Source organism: Anomaloglossus baeobatrachus, chromosome 3, assembly GCF_048569485.1.
Source record: "Anomaloglossus baeobatrachus isolate aAnoBae1 chromosome 3, aAnoBae1.hap1, whole genome shotgun sequence".
Lineage (NCBI taxonomy): Eukaryota > Metazoa > Chordata > Amphibia > Anura > Aromobatidae > Anomaloglossus > Anomaloglossus baeobatrachus.
Genome location: NC_134355.1, coordinates 66,758,334 through 66,779,202, shown reverse-complemented (window position 1 = coordinate 66,779,202; position 20,869 = coordinate 66,758,334). Strand labels below are relative to the sequence as shown.

The window sequence follows — 20,869 nt, the reverse complement described above, 5'->3', positions numbered from 1 at the left end:
ATAGTGTCGAAAAGCAACACCTCTACCCGACATCTCAATTTCAATGGTATCTGCATCCTTCCATCAGTTCCCTATTTTATTATTCAGTCTGTATGTCTGAGTCTCAGCACATCAGGCATAATGACATTACTATGTCACGTCTGCTGTACAGAGCTACAGAGCCTAAGTCCACACACAACAAGTAGCAGTGAAGTGTATCAGAGGAACAGGGTGAAGTGTGATGGACTATGGTGTCCATCATACTCTGTTTTGGGTTGTGGTGGACATCATACCTGTGTCGGGGGCTGTAAGGGTAAGGAATAGGCACTGCTATTGTCAAACTAAGGAGCATCATAATATGGGGGTGGTGAAAATGTGGGATTTTTATACTGTGTATGGGGGTTTTTCAGGGCCATGATACTGTGTAGACATTGTGTTAGGCATCATACTGTGTGGGGGGCTGTGAGAGCCATAATACTGTGCAGGCAATATGTTAGACATCATTCTGCGTGAGAGGCAGTGAGGGCCATGATACTGTGCGGGCGCTGTTTTAACCATCATACTGTGTGAGAAGGTGTGAGGGCCATGATACTGTGTGGTTGCTGTTTTAGACCTCATACTGTTCTGAGGTGCTGGAGGTCCCATGATATTGTGCAGGCACTATGTTAGACACCATGCTCTGTGAGAGGCTGGGAGGCCCATGATACTGCGCAGGCAATATTTTAGACATCATACACTGTGAGAGAGGCTTTTAAGCCCATGATACTGTGTACTGTGTGGGCGCTGTGTTAGACATCATACCGTGTGGAGGCTTTGAGGGCCATGATACTGTGTGGGCAGTGTGTTAGACCTCATACTGTTCTGAGGTGCTAGAGGTCCCATGATACTGTGCAGGTGCTGTGTTAGACACCATAATCTGTGAGAGGCTGGGAGGCCCATGATACTGCGCAGGTACTACTTTAGACATCATACACTGTGAGGGGGCTTTGAAGCCCATGATACTGTATGGGCGCTGTGTTACATCATACTGTATGAGGGGCTGTGAGGGCCATGGTACTGTGCTAGACATCATACTGTGAGAAGGGCTGGGAGGCCATTGATATTGTGCAGCCACTGTATTAGATATTATACGGTGTGGGGGGCTCATGATACTCTGTGGGCGCTGTGTTAGACATCATACTGTGAGAGAGTATGGAGGGACCATGATACCATGCGGAGTCTATGTTAAACCTCTCACTGTGAGAGGGGCTGGGGAGGCTTTGATACTGAATGTTAGATTGTGATGGCATCATACTGTGGAGGGGACTGTGGAGCATGAAATTGGGGGGGTTCATACTGTATTTTCGGGGTTGTGGGGCATCAAAATGTTTGTGGGAGGCAGTGGGAGAATCATAATGTGTGTGGGGAGCTGTGGGAGCATCATAATTCGTGTGGAGGAACAATGAGTACAATCCTACTGTGTGCGGGGCACATTTTATAGTCTGTACTTTTTGGTTGGTAGAAGGATAGATTGATATGATATAGATAATGATATACGTACACAATAATTATTATATGATATAAATAGAAACAAAGATATGAAATAGATAGTTATGTGCAAAAGTAGTCAAACAGAAAAGTATACAAGTTTGGAATCTCTGTAATCGTAATTAATTACAGAATAAATATGGCATGCCGTAGATGCTGCTCGTTGAATGCTGCAAAAAAAATTATAATGCAGTATACAGTGCTGGAACTGTTAGGCCCTGTGCGCACTTACCAGATTTTGCCGCGGATTTTTTGCGGTTTTGCCGCATGTTTCGCTGCAGAAAATGTTCATAACATCTCTGCAGTGAATCACCAGCAAAACCTATGGGAAAAAAACAATCCTGTGCGCACTAGACGGATTTTGACAGCTGCATGTTTTGCTTCGGGATTCCCGCAGCAAAAACAATTGCATGTCAATTCTTTTCCGCACATCGCTGCGGGATTTCACTCCATTGACTCCAATGCAATCGTGAAATCCCGCAGGGAATAACGCAGGCAGCAAATTCTGTGCGGTTCACTGCGTTTTCCTGCGTTATTCCCTGCGGTATTTCGCGGTTTACCTCCGGTAATGTACATCGCCTGTCTGCGGTTTTGCAGGGAAGTGATGTCATTACAGGAAGAGGAAGCGGAGGAGAGAGTAAACACACACAGATCACAGACACACACAGACATCACAGACATAGACACAGACACATAGAACACACATAGAAATCAAACGGACATATAGAAAACAAAACACGTGGGCTCCGCTGCATATTTATCGTCCAGCCGAGGTAAGCACACAGCGGCAGCCCGGTATTCTCAGGCTGGGGAGGGAGAGGGGCATGGTTAATGTCCCCCGCCTCCCTCCCACCTCCCGCAGCCGAGAATATCAGCCGCAGCTGCCCCGGGACTGTCGCATGCATTATGCGGCAGTACCGGAGTGTCCCCGCCTGGCTCTTCTTGCTGCCGTGTAGCAGTGGCAGTCAAGGTAATACAAGGGGTTAATGGTGGCGGATCACCGCCATTAACTCCAGACTTAATCATGGCAGCGTCTATGTGACAGCTGACATGATCAACCCGTAAGTAAAGTGAAAAAACACACACCGAAAAATCCTTTATTTTAAATAAAACACAAACAAGCCTCGTTCACCCTTTTATTAACCCCTCCCGAAACAAAGCTCCGACGTAATCCACAGGTCCTGCGCTCTTACATCCAGCCGCGACTGACACTGTCACAGCGCTGAATGAATACAGCCTCGCAGCGAGACAGCAGAGGTAATTACCGGTCATTTCCCACGGCCGGTAATGTGAACTCACTGCCGACCGTGGGAAATGCAGTGTGCTCACAGGGACTCTATCTATCCTTCTATCTATCCCTCTGTCTATCTATCTATTCTTCTATGTATTCTTCTGTCTATTTCTCTATCTCAGAATGAAATGACTTTTTTTTTTCTTCAATGTGCTTTATTGCATTGAATGCAATAAAGCACATACCAACCTGCACGCGGCAAAACCGCGGCAATACCGCGAACAATGCCGCGGTAAAACCGCGGCAAACCGCATGCGGTTTTCGGGTGCGGTTTGCCGTGTTTTTTTACCGCGGGTGCGGTAATCTTTGAATACCTGCTGGAATTTTCTTGAGAAAATTCCATTTTCCAGTGCGCACAGGGCCTTAGGGGTTTTTGGTCATCACAAATAGGCCTGGTCTTTAAAGGGTTATGGAAGATATAATTTAAAGCCAAATCCCAATGAATACCTGTACTGGATATGTAGCTTTGCAGAACAACTCTTGGGTGAGGACGTTAGAGCTTACCGTGAGTGTACAAGCTGATTAGTGGTTACAAATGACATTTTCACCTGTAATTCTATTTCATATGTTCTTTTGCAGGTCTATGATTTTAAAATGTCTATATATTATCATTATATTGTGGACTGACTTTCCACAATAACACATGTCATTTTACTTCATCCCACAACTATAATCTGTCAACAAAGTGAATAGAGAAATAAATATACACTGTTTAGAGGTTAGTAGCTACTTATAACTAGAAATGACGCTTTGTCACAGACCATTTATTTTATACAGTGTGTCGTAAGAGAATTTAAGACCTTTCAGTATGTTTGCAGTCCGCCTTTTCGATATGTAGCTGACTGCGGGCTGGAGAAAATGGGACACGCTCCATTGTAATCCCATTGACCAGACGTAACGTACAAATGTTAATCGGTAATCAACTATTAAAGTGGTGCCATTACACTAATGACCTCTGTCGTTCAGGATTTTGTATAGATGATTTGCCCTGTTAGACCATAGTTGTCCTGTGGAATTACTTACGGTACTGCAGTTTTAGGTGTTTATCAGGTAAAAATGAAAACCAGTATAACTATGGGACCCTCGCCAAAAATCATAGAGACTGTAGTTGACAATTGGTAAAGAAATGTAACTAAATTGGTATGTACAGTACATGTTATGGCAGCTTTACAAACCAATGTAATTGTATTGATGGAAAAATCCTACTGGCCCTAAAATATTTTAACATTTTATGACTGTCATATAGTACATTACGTTGATGTGAAAGGAGTCGCTTTAACGGCTCCTACTTCTTGACTTAGTCAAAGTCATATTTCGAGAAAGGGCAAACCAACTTTTTCATTTTTTAGTGATCATAACACTTTGTCTACTTGTCATTATTGCTTTTTTAGGAATATTGCCAATATGGAAATGTGCTCACTCATTTATAATATATTTATAGAGAATTATAGAGACTTATCACACAATTGCTAAAAGACCTCTAGATCAAAATCCAATGAGCTTGATATCACAAGATGTCAACTCCCTTTTTCAGAAAAGATAATTGGGGAAGTGTCAATACCGTATTGCTTGTCGCCTCAACTGACTATGTCTGAAGATCTTCTACAGTTTAGGAATTTACTTTGTCCTAGATTTCAAATTATTGACCATATACGCATGTGTCCTTCTTTATCTTCCCTCTTGGTCCACAATGAGTGAAATGAACCAGCTATTAAAGAAAAATCTCAACTCATGAGATTGCCATCTTGTGCTACTCGAGTCAAGTGGAGTAGATCAGAAGAATACTAAGATGTATATTTTTTTATATATATATATCATAGAAAGGGTGTAACCATTAGAAACACCGTTGATGTAGGACCCAATAAGTATTCCCTGACTCCCACCTTTACAAAAATGCCAATCTCAAAAATGAAGATCGATCTTATTCTTATTCTTATTAGAACTCCTATTTACTAGAAGTCTTCCACAAAGGCCACACACAAGGATTAGATTACTAGTAAGGAAAACTGGACCTTTACCCTTTGGATTCTACCACCAAAGCTATAGGAATGTAGTAATAGTGAATTGAACGTTGGGCCAGCATCATTATGTCATTCTGTACTATCTGCATCATGAATGCTTTGCCTAAAGATGGTGCCCTACACTCATAGTATAGGTGCGGAAAGCTGTTACCAGTAATACTTGTGCTTGCCATATCTTTATGGTAATCTGTTCAGCTAGATCTGCTATATAACAAGGAGCCTGTAGACTGGACAGCATGGTCAACTTGACATATTCATCAAAAGGAGATGAACATGTTGGGCCCTCCACCATTTGTGATCCAGACCTTAGTAAAGTTTTACAAACATGTTTCTTGCAGGAGAAAAACAAACATACACTTGTGTTAAAAAAAATCTGTTACCCAGGCTTTTGCTTCCCCATCTGAGAGCAGAATAGGAGCAGAGACCTTTATTCCAGTGCTGTGTTACGTACTGGGCTTCTTGCTATAATTTTGATAAAACTCCGTTTTATCTGCTAGTCCTCTCAACTACTGCAATGTAATCATACATATTCATGAGCTTTTTAAGCCATTTTTTTAACAGCTATTAATGAAAGATGAGGGTGTTGCTAGGTAGAACTCATCATTGAGAAGACTAGCAGCAGAAAAATAAAAAGTGTTTCATCAAAGCCACATCAAAAAAACTCCAGCTCTGGTTTCTGTCCCTATGTTATGCTGCACTCAGAAGGGAACTTAACACGTTTTTGCGCTCATTGATCGTCGCTCCTTGGTGTCACACGCTGTGATGTCGCTAACGGTGCCGGATGTGCGTCACTAACAACGTGACCCCGACGATATATCGTTAGCGATGTCACAGCGTTTAAAGCACCCTATAGAGGGACACATAAATCCATTGACAGTTTACCTTTAAGTAAATTCAGTTACAAAGTTGTGTTTCTCAAGGTTTGGGTAATGAAAGAGTAGCAAAGATGGGAGAGAATCCAAGTACATAAATTGATATATTTTGAAAATCTTAGTATTTCACCTCATCTTACGATACGTCTTTACCAATCATATCTGTTTTCGTTATCTTTTCTCCATTTCCAGAGTCGAGAAGCAGCAGCTGTTAAATATACTCCTTTCACATCAACGTAATGTACTATGTGACAGTCATAAAATGGTAAAATCTTTCTGACATTTAGTGAAGTGTATAGTGCAAAACTAATTTAATCTTGACATTTTTCACATATTTCTTTTTCAACTACGTTTGATAACGTCTCATAAAGTTCGTTAGGTTCTGAATGGTTTTAATGCAGGAGCTTGTACTTAGGACATAGTGATGGAATTCGCAGTATGATCAGTTAAGCACCTCTCCGTACAGTACATTGTGATATTCAGACTTCCAGTACAACTTGGATTTCTTATAATGTCTGAAAAAGGACCTTTACATTCCCCTGACTTAGAAAAAAAGAAAAAAAGAAAGAAAGAAAGAAAAAAGAGCAAGAAAAAAGATAGAAACTAAAAGGAAAAGGAAAGGGAGTGAAAGGAAGAAACAACAAAAAATGAGGGAGAAAGAAAGATTCATAAAGAAAGATAGTAACTAAGAGGAAAGAGGAACGGGAGTGAAAGGAAGAAACATGAAGTGAGAGAAAGAAACAACAAAAAGGGAGAAAGAGAAAGAAAGAAAGAGTAAGAAAAAAGATAGAAACTTAAAGGAAAGAGGAAAGGGAGTGAAAGGAAGAAACGTGGAGTGAGAGAAAGAAACAATGAAAAATGAGAGAGAAAGAAAAAGCAAGAAAAAAAGAAAGAAACTAAAAGAAAGGAAAGAGGAAAGGGAGGGAAAGGAGAAAACATGGAGTGAGAGTAAAAAACAGCAAAAAAGGAGAAAGAGAAAAAAAGAACAAGAAAAAAAAGATAGAAACTAAAACAAAAGAGGAAAGGGAGTGAAAGGAAGAAAAATGGGGTGAGAGAAAAAAATGAAGAAAGAAAAAAGTGAGAGAGCAAGAAAGAGCAAGAAAAAACATAGAGTTAAAAAAAAGAAAAAAGGAAAGCGGAAAGGGAGTGAAAGGAATAAAAATGGGGTGAAAGTAAGAACTAAAAAGAAGAGAGAGAGAAAGAAAGAAAATAAATCAAGAGAAAGAAAAAAAGGCTCAAAAGAGTGAAAGAAAGGAAAATGGGAGAGAGGGAAAAAGAAAGAAGGAAAGAGAAAAAATAAAATAATGTAAAGAAAGAATGAAAAATGAAAAAAAAAATACAAAGAAAAAGTAAAAGAAAAAAGTAGTGAAAGGAAGAAAAATAGAGTGAAAGAAAGTCCAAAAGAAAGAAAAAAAAAAAACCTCAAAAGAAAGCAAAAAGAAAGAAAAATGAAAGGAAGAAGGAAATAAAAAAGCATTAAAAGAAAGAAATAATTAAAGAGAAAGGAAGAAGAAGAAAGAAAGAAAGAAAGAAAGAAAAAGAAAGAAAGAGAAGGAAAAAATGAAAGGAAGAAAGAAATAAAAAGGCATCAAGAGAAAGAAAGAAAGAAAGAGGATAGATGGATAGATAGAGAGATAATGGAATGATAGATAATGGATGGATAGATAGATTCTAGGAGATGTTAGTATGAGGCACATTTTGAGATTTACTCATTTATTTGTTCATATACGTTCACTGCTTTGTGCAGACAGGGAATTGGTTGAAGGTGTAAAATTGCTTATTGGTAACACATTATTTTAGAAACAAATGTGTTATAGTGTTATAAAGAAGCGTATTTTGAGGAAGGGATTTTTGTTTGAACGTGTGAAGCACCATTTTTATGTAACACTTTTTTTAACTGACTAAAAGTACGATGATATTGTATGTAAGACATTCATTTGTTTTGCGATATAATTTTTCTTAAATCAGCAAATAATCCATATTTTTAAATCTTGTCAATCTTTTTCCTCAGTCCTTCACTGGCAGAACACAGCTTTCCTTTTGCCAAGTTTTATTATAGCCCCATAGGTCAAATAAGGACTGTTAAGCGAATGTTTGGAAATTCGATTGGGCAGATACGCTCTATTTGGAGGGTGGGGGTTTAAAATTTGATTTGCTGGGAAGATTTTAAAAATATGATAAACTGTTATACACATCTGTCAGCAGCCTTTCCCTGTTCCATCGCCATCGCTGCTGTACATTAGCCAGTTGATCAATTGCACAAAAATCTATCTAAGGTTGAAGCCATACTTGTGGGTGACTGACGCGAGGATCGCATCGCATCGCCCGGACCGGCTGGCGGCTCTCCTGACAGGAGGTGGTAAGCTGCATAAAATATATGAAGCTGACATGCTCTTGTCAGGAGAGCCACCTGCCAGTCCAGGCGATGTGATCTTCGCATGAGTCATACACAAGTGTGTCTCCAGCCTAATATGTAAGGCCAGCCTAAGAGGATGCATCTTGTTTTTAACATTTATAGTGTCTGATATTGTCTGTACCATAAATCTAATTGCATTTTCTGATTAGATCTGAACACTTTTGTGTAAATAAAGTTCCCAAGTTCTAGTACAAATTTGGAACACAATTACAACAGAATCAAAATATATTTTTATCATTGTAACTTCCAAACGCATATAGGTTATCAGTAGAAAATTATCCATTCAACCAGACGTCTTATGACTTAAGGTGGCTTTACACACTGCAACATCGCAAACGACATCGCTGTAACGTCACCGGTTTTGTGACGTAATAGCGACCTCCCCAGTGACATTGCAGTGTGTGAAACACATCAGCGACCTGGCCCCCGCTGTGAAGTTGCTGATCTCTATAAATCGTTCAGGACCATTCTTTGGTCCTTTGTTTCCCGCTGTGCAGCATGATCGCTAGAAAGTTTCAGTGTGTAAAGGGGACTTTATAGCGACTTTGTTAGCGACTTCCCTTTCAAGAAGCTGCTTTACAACGTCCCCAATGACTAGCTAGGTCGCTCTGCAGGTCCGGATCGCTGTTGCGTCGTTGGCCAGGTTTGCCTGTTTGACAGCTCACCAGCGACTCACCAGAGACTTTGTAGCGATCCCGGCCAGGTTGGGATCGCTGGTGGGATCGCTGAAAGTCTCAGTGTGTAAAGGGTCCTTTAACCCCTTCACGACCGCGGGCAGTAAAATTACGTCCTATTTTAACGTGACTTAACGACCAGGGACGTAATTTTACTGCCTAAACTTCATTTGATTGCCGTGGCCATAGCAACGGCTTTCAAATGATGTCCCCTGCTGTTTCTTACAGCAGGGGACCTTTGCTTCACCCCAGGGGGGGTGGCATCGCCACCCCCCATCGACGATCGATGTGATTGGCTGTTCAAATCTGAACCGCCAACCACATCTTTCGCACTGATTTCGGTAAAAATAATACCGGAAATAGTGTGATACTGTGAGATCCGGCTATGAAATGCTGTAGAAGCTACAGCAGATCATAGGTGGATCTCAAACATGCCGCCCCCAGCCCCTGCAGCACTGATTGGAGCGATCGCACTATGACGCGCAATCGCTCCAATCAGTGTGCAGTGGGGCGGTCTGATCTGCCGGTGGCCGCCCTCCCCAGGCCTGTGCTAGTCTGGGGACCCTCCCCCAACATGTCTGCAGTGTGCAGCACTGGCTGGTACTAGTGGTACCACGCCACTGCTGCTGCTGCCGCTGTTGTCACGTCACGGAGCAGGAGCGGTGAGTATTGTGCTCACCTTGCAGCCCCTGCGCGCTCTTGTGATTGCTCCTGCGCGCTCCCGTAATGGCCCCTGCCCGTGCCCCCCTGCGATCTGCCCCCTCCGACATCCCGATCTGCCCCCCGACATCCCAATCTGCCGGCCTCCCCCGTGATCTCTATTCTGCAGCCCCTCCGGTATCTCCCTCCTCCTCTGCTCTCCTTGCAGCCCCTGCGCGCTCTTGTGATTGCTCCTGCGCGCTCCCGTAATGGCCCCTGCCCGTGCCCCCCTGCGATCTGCCCCCCGACATCCCGATCTGCCCCCCCGACATCCCGATCTGCCCCCCCACATCCCGATCTGCCCTCCGACATCCCGATCTGCCCCCCCGACATCCCGATCTGCCCCCAGACATCCCAATCTGCCCCCAGACATCCCGATCTGCCCCCGACATCCCAATCTGCCCCCCGACATCCCAATCTGCCCCCCGACATCCCGATCTGCCGCCAGACATCCCGATCTGCCCCCAGACATCCCGATCTGCCCCCAGACATCCCGATCTGCCCCCCGACATCCCAGTCTGCCCCCCGACATCCCAATCTGCCGGCCTCCCCCGTGATCTCTATTCTGCAGCTCCTCCGGTATCTCCCTCCTCTGCTCTCCCCCTCTGCTCTCCCCCTCCCCCTCTGCTGTCCCCCTCTGCTGTCCCCGTCCCCCTCTGCTGTCCCCCCGACGTCCTCTTACCTGTCTTCACCGGCCAATCACATCTGCCTCCATCGCTGGGTCCTTCTTCCTGGGTCTTCTGCTGAGCTGTCCAACTTCCTGCCTGCTGGCTGCTGCTGTAAAGCTGTTCCTCCTGCTAATCCTCTGGGTACTGTGAGTATAACTTTTTTTTTTCTTTTCTTTTTTTTCCTCTATCCCCTTTCTATTTTTCACCTCATGCGTCCGTGCGTCCCGCCGAGCGCTGATCAGGGATGCAAATAACGTATCTGCATCCGTGGTCAGTTTTCGGCGGGACTTTTTTTCCCGTATTCCCGACGCTTTTTGTATCGCATCTGTCCATGCGTCCCGCCAAGCGCTGATCAGGGATGCACATAACGGATCGGCTTCCCTGCTCAATTTTTGGCATGACAAAAAGCATCGGGGATACGGAAAAAAAAGTCACGCCAAAAATTGAGCAGGGATGCCGATCCATTATGTGCATCCCTGATCAGCGCTCGGTGGGACGCACGGACTGATGCAATACAAAAAGCGTCGGGGATACGGAAAAAAAAGTATCGCATCTGTCCGTGAGTCCAGCTGAGCGCGGATCAACATCCCTGCTCAATTTTGGGCGTGACTTTTTTTTTTTTTCCGTATCCCCAGCGCTTTTTGTATCTCATCCGACCGTGCCTCCTGCAGCGGCCGATCAGTGCACTGCCTCTGTGCGTTTGAAAAGTCAAATGGCGTTCCTTGTCTTCTGAGCCCCGCCATGTGCCCAAACAATTGATTTCCACCACATGTGAGGTATCTGCGTACTCGGGAAAAATTGCACAATACGTTTTATGGTGCATTTTTTCCTGATACCGTTGTAAAAAGAAAAAAAAAAAAGCTACCTTGTTGCTGCAAAAATTTAAAAAATTTTTTTTAAAAAAAATAAATAATTTTCACGGTTCAACGTTATCAACTTTCAGTGGAGCCCCTGGGGGTACAAGGGGCTCACTAAACATCTAGATAAATTCCTTGAGGGGTCTAGTTCCAAAATGGGGTAATTTGTGGGGGAGCTCCACTGTTTAGGCACCATGGGGGGGGGGGTCTAAAAACATGACATGGTGTCCGCTAATGATTCCAATCAATTTTGCTGTCAAATGGTGCCCTTCTCTTCTGAGCCCCGCCATGCGCCCAACAATTACTTTCCACCACATGTGAGGTATCTGCGTACTCAGGAGAAAATGGACAATACGTTTTATGGTGCATTTTTTCCTGATACCCTTGTGAAAAAAAAGCTACCTAGTTGAAGCAACAGTTTTGTGGTAAAAAAAATTTTTTTTCTTTTCACGGCTCAACGTTATAAACTTCTGTGAAGCCCCCAGGTGTTCAAAGTGCTCATCAAACATCTAGAAAAAATATTTGAGGGCTCTAGTTTCCAAAATAGGGTCACTTGTGGGGGAGCTCCATTGTTTAGGCACCTCGGGGGGTCTTCAAACCCGACATGGCGTCCGCTAATGAGTGCAGCTAATTTTGCATTCAAATGGCGCTCCTTGCCTTCCGAGCACTGCCGTGTATCCAAACATTTGATTTCCACCACATATGAGGTATCTGCGTACTCAGGAGAAAATGGACAATACATTTTATGTTGCATTTTTTCCCGAAACCCTTGTGAAAAAAAGCTACCTAGTTGAAGCAACAGTTTTGTGGTAAAAAATTTTTTTTTTCTTTTCACGGCTCAACGTTATAAACTTCTGTGAAGCCCCCAGGTGTTCAAAGTGCTCATCAAACATCTAGAAAAAATATTTGAGGGCTCTAGTTTCCAAAATGGGGTCACTTGTGGGGGAGCTCCATTGTTTAGGCACCTCAGGGGGTCTTCAAACCCGACATGGCGTCCGCTAATTAGTGCAGCTAATTTTGCGTTCAAAAATTCAAATGGCGCTCCTTGCCTTCCGACCTCTGCCGTGCACCCAAACAATCGATTTTTACCCCATATGGGGTATAGGCGTACTCAGGAGAAAATGCACAATAAATTGTAGGGTGCACTTTCTCTTTTCTCCCTTGTAAAAATGAAAATTTTATGGCTAAAGTAACATTTTTGTGTTAAAAAGTAAAATTTTCATTTTTTCCTTCCAGATTGCTTTGGTTCCTGTGAAGCACCTAAAGGGTTAATAAACTTCTTGGATGTGGTTTTGAGCAGTGTGAGGGGTGCAGTTTTTAGAATGGGGTCACTTTTGGGTATTTTCTGTCACCTCGGCCTCTCAAAGTCACTTCAAATGTGATGTGGTCCTTAAAAAAAATATTTTGTAAATTTTGTTGGAAAAATTAGAAATTGCTGATGAACTTTGACCCCTTCTAACTTCCTAACGAAAAAAAAAATTCTTTAGAAAATTGCGCTGATGTAAAGTTGACAAGTGGGAAATGTTATTTAGTAACTATTTTGTGTGACATATCTCTCAGATTTATGGGCATAAATTTTCAAAGTTTGAAAATTGCGAAATTTTCCAAATTTTCGCACAATTTCCTAAATTTTCACAAATAAACGCAAAAAGTATCGGCCTAAGTTTACCACTGACATGAAGTACAATATGTCACGAAAAAACAATGTCAGAATCGCCAGGATCCATTGAAGCGTTCCAGAGTTATAACCTGTCAAAGTGACACTGGTCAGAATTGCAAAAAATGGCCCGGTCATTAGGGTGTTTTAGTGGCCGGGGGTGAAGGGGTTAAAGTTCAAGGTTTAAACAGTTTTAAGGCAGATATTGCTCAAAAACTTTGTACTCTTGATTGTAAAGGGGAAATGCCCCTTTATAAGACAGATTTCTGGGTGGGGTGGGGGGTTTCCTTCGAGTTTCCAGGTTTTTATCATTGTGATAAAACATTCACATATTCATTCTTGAGATATTTGTAGTCTGACTGAAATTTCAAAACAGAGTCACTAAATCGATAGGAAACAAAAAAAAACCCATAAACAAAAATAGCATCAAAAAGTGTTGCAAGTTTTCATTGTAGATTTTCCTATCAGAAAAATTCTAGGCATAAAAGGTCTTGTGTGAATTCGTTTTACAGATTTGACAAAAGGGTAACAGACAATAGGCCATCCATGGATTGGCTACATGTATGCCTTTATATCAGATGATCTGGCAAAGTGTAATCACTAAGCTTTGTAAGCAATAAAATAATTGAGTGGAATGATTTTCAAAGCAATTTTATTATGGATACCTGGAGTTTTGTGCAATATAACGTTCCATGTGGCCTTAGGACTTAAAATTTACAATTATTGACTAATCTTTGCCTTGAAATTAGTGTAGGCTTGTTGGAAACCTCATCCATGTATCTATATAATCGTCTGCACCCACAGGTCCACGAGATAATGTTTTGTAATTATTTCTTGTCTTTGTGTAACTTATTTTTAAAGTTATCAGAGAATAAAGAAAGTTATCAGAAAGAAAATTATATAGGGAAAGCTACAAGTTAAGCCCCATCAGTATTGCTTATGGAAACTTGGGGCTTGAGCCCTAGATCTCAGTTGTGTGCCGAAACCCATGAGAACAGTAAGGGCAAAGGCAAGCTGACCATTGAGGCTTTAGTCTGTATCAATGTTGACCTTTACCCTCACCTACAACAAGTGGGTTTTCTGTTTTAGGATACTTAATTTCTAAATACTCTATTGGGGAATTGTGAGTTATGGGACAGAGGAAAGTCTCATGTTCAAGATTTTCTTGATTAGACAGTGTGAAAAATGTCTCCAAACGTTTTCCATCTTTTTGGAGCACCAACTAAAGAGAGATATGACCATTGATTGTAATAGGAATGGTGTAGTGCTTCTTGTTTCCTGTAGGTGTGCTATAGAAAAATTGAACTGCTGGCTGTCAAGTTTCCCCATATTTTTTAGAAAAATGTGGTGGTTCCCAATAACAGGGTAATCTGTCATCAACTTGTCACCAAAAGTACAAAAAGGAATGTCAAAAGTGGACAACCTATTCAAAGAACCAGTTTTGGAAAAGAAAAAAAAGTGATTCTCATATGATTTTTTGTTCTTTAGGTGCAGGGACCTATGTCACTCTCAGTATTCTACTAGAGGTTTCCATAGACCTTAGATAGCTGTTAGCTGAACTTTTCTGTAGCGGACATCTCTCTCCCTGCAAAATCTCTTTTACATATAAAGAGTAGAAGTTTGGAAATTCAGTTTCATTTGGTGGGTGCAGCCAGACTTTTGAAAATCTTGACCTGAACCCCAATGGAAGTCATTGATTGTGCAGTTTAGGTCTTCGCTCACATGCAGCCAGCCATAAACAGATCACTTCCGGGGGCGAGTAGGTGGAATTTTTCCATTTTTGTTTTTGAGTGCAACCTACATCTGATCACACTGTTGTTACCCCAGTGTGAGTTGATGAAACACTGCAAGCGGCTCACACTGGGCTGAGCACCGAATGTACCCAAACACAGTGATGCTCGAGCGAGTGGTCAGCATACATAAAGCACCCAATCTCAATCTCTATATCTTTTGTAAAGTCTGTGTTTGGTACGAACACAGAATACCAAACCTTGGGTTCGCTCATCTCTCATAAAGAGTCATCTTGGATGAGTATGCTTCTTTTTCTTGAGGGAAGAGCAGAGCTCCCCCGACATTACTTATGTACAAAAGACTGGGTGTTAGAATTCAAACTTATCATATTTTATCTCTCCCGACATCATCTATTCGAGGAACAGTTGTGAGACTCCCATACAAAATAGATAATTGTCCAGTTCCACTGAGATTGGCGGATTCCATCTATCTTGTATATGGGGGTCCTTCATTCAGGATATACCTGCTTCCCTGGTGGATTACCTTGCTATGATGGCTTCTACCTGTATCTATAGTGTGTGTAGGATGACAATACTGGAGCTGACATCACTAGTTTCATCCTTCCCACGGGTGATATAATTAACTGAAACAGAGTTATCTTTTTATTGACACACTGACTCTGTTTTTTTTATTACCAGCGTCGGGTTATCCATCTTTGTATGTATTTGTATAAAGTTCTCTTACAATAATTGCAGCATGAATCACTGGTAGAAAACATTTTAGGCTGTAATTGGGTAATTGAGCGTAGTAAAGAATTTCATATCCTCAACAGGAAAAATGTCTGTAATTTGTACTTAATTGTCTACAAAAGTTGCATCTCTTTTTTTTTAATTTACCACAAATCAACAATAATTTGCTAATTGTCTCTTTGCTCTGGTTTGTGCTTTTGATCGTGCATTTATCAAAGTTTATCAGGTAAATGAATAGATAGTTATTCTATGATAGCCACAGCTATGCTTGTACCTGCAATCTGGTTATATTACATTACTTAGTCTCAATTATATGAGTTAATTGTACTTAAAGAAAAGTTTAGAGTTGAAATTCACCTAAATATGTTGATAAAACAAGTTTTTAAATGTCAGAAGATCAGATTGAGGAGGATCCAAACTTTTTGATCAATGGTAAATATCCAACATACCAGATTAAAGACCGCCATGCACTTTAGACTCAAGCCAGTTGGACCTGACAATATCAGTGGGATTGGCCAATAGTCTACTCATCATGGGTAGAGATGAACAAATCCAAACAGTAAAGTTTGGGGTTCATAACCGAACACAGACTTTTCAAAAATATCAGTGTTCGAGTTCGGATGTTTTATGTATGCTAACCATACTGGATCGAGCATTGGCGTGCTCGGATACGCTCAGTGCTCGGCCAAGTGTGAGCCACTTGCAGTTTATGAATACATCAGATTGAGGAGGGTCCAAACTCCTTGATCAATATGAAGTCTCCATTATACCAGATTTGAAGCCACCATACACATTAGACTCAAGCCAATATCAGTGGGATTGGCCAATAGTTTACTGATTATGGGAAGAGATGAGCGAACCTGAACAGTTAAGTTCAGGGTTTGTACCGAACACAGACTTTACAAAACTATCAGCATTCAAGTTCAGGTGTTTTACGTATGCTAACCACTGCATTGACTATTGGCATACTCGGATATGCTCAGTGGTCGGCCCAGTATAAGCCACTTGCAGTCTCTGAATGGCTTACAGTGGGGATAAAATCGTTATCTGATGTAGTGTGTCCCCTCTAAAAAGAAAAAAAAACACCCAGCCTCAGAAATGCTCTGTTTTTGTCTGGCTGTATGTGGGCGTAGAGCCAAACTGCCCAAATCAGTGACTTCCAATGAAGTTCAGGTTATGTCTGGGTCCAGAATTGAACTTTATCTCAAGCCTGGCTTAACCCATTGAACCCGAACTTTCATGGGCCCGCTCATCTCTAATTATGGGGCCTCCTGACTCACTCATGACCAGTGATGAGCAAATAATAACTATTCGTGTTCAGATTATTTGTAACGAATCCCAAAGTACTAGTCCGATATTTGTCACGAATAATGAACCTAATACAAGTCAATGGGGAAGCCGATCATTTTTCTTACTGTGACGAATATTGGAATTGTACTCGGTATTCGGTAAGCACTACTTGAACACGAATAGTTACTATTCGCCCATCTCTGCTCATGACAGATTGATAGTGTGGGAGAAAATTCACTCCAAGGGGGTTGGACCCGATGGCCCTTGAGGTCCCTTCAAACTCTACCATTCTATAATTCTATGAATTGTCCCGTTTGTAGAATTTTAATAACTGATCCTTTAGTTAGGCGGAAAGATAAACCACTGTCACAGGAGTCTCGCAATGGTTTTCTCAAAGGGAACTCAAAAATTCTCTGACAACTGTTCTTGTGTTTTTGAGAGTTGGGAAAGGTAGCTGATGACCAAACAGTCGTTCAGCTGACAACAAATTAAAGTGTATGGCCACCTTCAGGTATGTAAAAGTCTTAAGCTTAGGCTATTCATACACAAGTCATAGTTTTTATCCATAACAACAGATATCAACCGCTTGTCTGTCTGCATTTATGACCAAAAAAGTCATGATAGACACCGGCTAAAGAGTTATGTCAAAGACACTGGCTACAAAGTATTTCTGGAGCCTTGCTCTTTGGTTTTGACGGAACCGTACAGTGCTCCAGTTCTACTGTGGTGGTACTACAGGGAGAATAGACACTTATTAGAAGGTTGTTCTGGTTACTGCCAATTGTTACTCATCCCAACAATGTGACTCTTCAGAATTCGCTATGTTTAGGTATATGTCCATCAAACTATTATTGTTAAAACATGCGAACCATACATATTCCTTGTAGATGTTGAATGTATTATTTGCCTTTAATGAAGAAATATAAAAATATGACTTGCAAAATGTTTGAACCCTTCAGAGAAGGAAAGGAAGAACTTTTGGTGTCCATTGTTATATGGTACTCATTGGTTATCAGCAGATTTTCAGTATCGTAAAGCTTTTCAAATCCCCTGAAATATCCATGGAATGGTTCAATATAGTTACCTATTACAAAAGATATACTGACGAAATATATGCAACTAAACCAGAACACATAAATTTGAGTATTCAGCTCTACAGGGTATTAATGTAGTTCTGTTCGTTAGATATTAAGCATGTGGTCCAGTGTGTAATACTTAATTAAAGCCTATATTTAATCTTTTCAGATCTGTTATATTAAGAAGCTCACCTAAACATTTTATATTTCTTTCTTTTTAGGTAATATAGCAGCAGAACAGTTGTTCACCAAAGGATCTGGGACAGGTAAGACAAACATTATATTGATTAATATGATAATATAACAATAGTCTGATTGAGTTTTACTTGTATTTTTTCTACCTGTAACTCAATTATTTGTTTTATTTATTTTTTCTTACTTTGATTACTGAAGGCAATCCTCAATAGTACTGCGGACCTCAACCGTTCAACAGTACATGAGATAAGCAGTAGAATCATCAGACTAAAGCTCCCCCATACTCATTATACTAATGTCGGCCAGAACTACCGGTATCGATGAGTTTGACCTTCGGTCTAATATGTTTGGGAGCCACAATTTATTGTTGGTGTATATTATTAATCTGGATTGTTCAATTTATGACCTGTAATCATATTGTTTCATGAAACAAAGCCAACAGCGGGCATGTCTGATGACGGCTCTCTCATAGAGAACACAGAAGCACTCAGCGGAATGAGCATTGCTGTGTATGGAAGAACCATATGGCTGCCTGCCAAACGATAGACCAAACCATCGACCAACAGCCACCTGATGTATATGGCGAGCTATTCTCACTCTGTCCTTGGTTATTCAATACAGTTGACTTGCCATTCTGTAATTTTGCCATTGCCGACTAGTGTTTATTAGGTGAAAATATTAATTTCAGTGTAGGCTGTAAATGGATATTCCATCCATTGACCAAACATTGTCAATCAAACGTGAATTTCTGGACAGTTCCCAAAAATTGGTGATTTTTGCCACAAGCCATAAATACCTTGTTGTAATTAGTAATATTTACTCATACATAGAGCTAATATGTGAATTTTTAGAAGAGGAAAAAGAAAGAAGCAAGCGCACATAAGGTGATAGAGTATATGGTAGAGGAAGTTAAGGTGAGGTAAAGAGGTTGCTCGCTTGACCAGGTTGTGCATGTATGCCCGCAGATTATACAACTGCTGCAGTCATGTCCGCAAATAAAAGGAAATCTTCATCTCCATATATATTGAGAAGTAAAAGGAGCAGGACTTTTCTGGTTGACCGCTCTGCTGCTGGAAAAGTAGCATTATTACACGCTTCAAGCTTGTACCAAACTCTGTTTAAAAATATCTAGACTATAATAGCGTGTTTTTCCAATAAAAAGGCATTGTCTTTTTTTTTTGTTTTTGTCCTGAGAAAAGCACTAGGGCTTATTTTAGGGTTTGTCATATTCTTCGGAAAACATGGTTGGGGTAAGTTTATGCCCTCAAAAAAGCAAACCCCCTTCCTGCAATCTTTGGCGGGTGATCCCAGCAGGTATGATCCATGTGCTCCACGTGGTCCTCCTGTTCTTCTGGCCAACACTCACATTCATCAGATCGTGCACACACACACTCATACTTATACACACTCATCAGATTGCACATAGAATGACACATCAGATTGCACATAAATACTCACCACATCTGGCAATACACATTGCTTCTGGCTGGCAGGGGAAGATGTTATGCAGTGGAGCGCGAAGACCTGCAGTGGACCGTATCGATGCATGCCACCTCAGGTCTTTCACACTTTCCACCTCAGGTCCTCGCGCTCCACTGCACTGATGTGTGGGTGTGCAGTCTGATTGTGTGCGTGATCTGATGTGTGTGGGTGTGCGTGATCTGATGTGTGTGGGTGTGCGATCTGATGTGTGTGGGTGTGCGATCTGATGTTTGTAGATGTGCCATCTGATGTGTGGGTGTGAGATCTGATGTGTGTGGGTGTGGGATCTGAAGTGTGTGGGTGTGCAATCTGTTGTGTGTGGATGTGCGATCTGATGTGTGTGTGCGTGCGCAATCTGATGTGTGTGGGTGTGCGATCTGATGTGTGTGGGTGTGCAATCTGATGTGTATGTGTGTGAGTGCGCTTCACTGTAGGTCCTCCCGTTCAGCATCTGAGAATGATTGCGGTGTCTTCTGTTTTCTTTCTTCTCTTTTCTGGAGATGTCTGCTTTCTATATTGAAGTGTCCTTTAACTTTTTTAGCTGCATGGACACTTCATTATTGAACTGCGACTATGGCTTATTTTCGGGGTAGGGCTTATATTTAAACCTTACACAGAGAATACTTAGAATTCCTACTAGGGCTTGTTTTTGAGGGAAGTCTGATTTTTGGATAAACAGGGTACCTATACCTACAACCAGAATCGTCCATCTCTTTTTACTCCTCAACATATTAGTTTTAGAATTGTTAGATCTTAACTTAGAGATCGATATCACTTATAATGTATATGATTTATTGCGTTTTTTTAATGTGTCCACAATAATTCTTTGGTGGTCATGATTTTCTATAAGTTGTCCGGAAAAAGTAAAAGCAAACAAATTAGATTGGCTATAGAATTGACTGAGTCGATTCACTAGGACCCTGGTCCAGCGCCACATCAATAGTCCCAGTCTACCGTATTGGAGCCGTATGAACCACGACCTACCTCCTGGAATCTCTGGTGTTCCTCTTACTAGTGAGCTATGAATTAGAAGAGGTGCTGGGATTTTTCAATGGTAGGAGGCAATTTGCAGTGTCTCAGCCACCAGGCATGGACTTCTGATGTGTCCGCGTACCAGGGTCTGGCAAATCCATTCACTCATCTTTAGGTGGCAAACTTGACAAGTGTTTACCAGAATTAGAACGTAATGCCAGCATTCCTCCTGTAACAATACAACACTTGTCTATGGATTGTGTCTGGTACTGTTGCTTTACTCCACTGAAGTGAATGCCGGCACCCTTTTATACCATACACAAACTGAGAAACGGCGTCGTGCTGTTTCAAAAAGAAAGTTGCTGTTTTTCTCAAATGAATGAGATAAAAGCTGTATATCCAAAGCGAAGATTTTAATTTAGAGTTAAAGCAAAGTTTCATAATTTTTTACTCTTAGATGTCTTCAAACAAAGGAAGTTCAAGGGAGTCGGTCGCCAGGTTTTGCTATCCAATCTGAGAGTATCATAATATAGAGGCTACTTTTAGTGATTTGTCACTTATTGGGCTGCTTGTTGTCAATTTGAAAAAAAATCATTGTTTTATCTGCAGGAGGTTATCACTAAAACATTAGAAAATCTGCCACCATTTAGTCGTTCATATTCCTGAACTGTGTATAACCCTGCTTCCACCACTGATTGGTAACTTTCTGCCTA

At 41.4% G+C, this 20,869-nt stretch overlaps 1 protein-coding gene across 10 annotated transcripts in view; it reads left to right on the top strand.

The window, feature by feature from the left end:
- The window catches only part of NRXN1 (neurexin 1), a 2,061,945-nt gene that overhangs the window by 509,623 nt on the left and 1,531,453 nt on the right, over positions 1-20,869 (top strand). For all 10 annotated transcript variants that reach the window (XM_075339225.1, XM_075339229.1, XM_075339228.1 and 7 more), the window contains one exon: positions 17,729-17,773. In XM_075339225.1, coding sequence (XP_075195340.1) covers positions 17,729-17,773 — 45 coding nt within the window. The remainder of the gene's footprint in view (positions 1-17,728; positions 17,774-20,869) is intronic.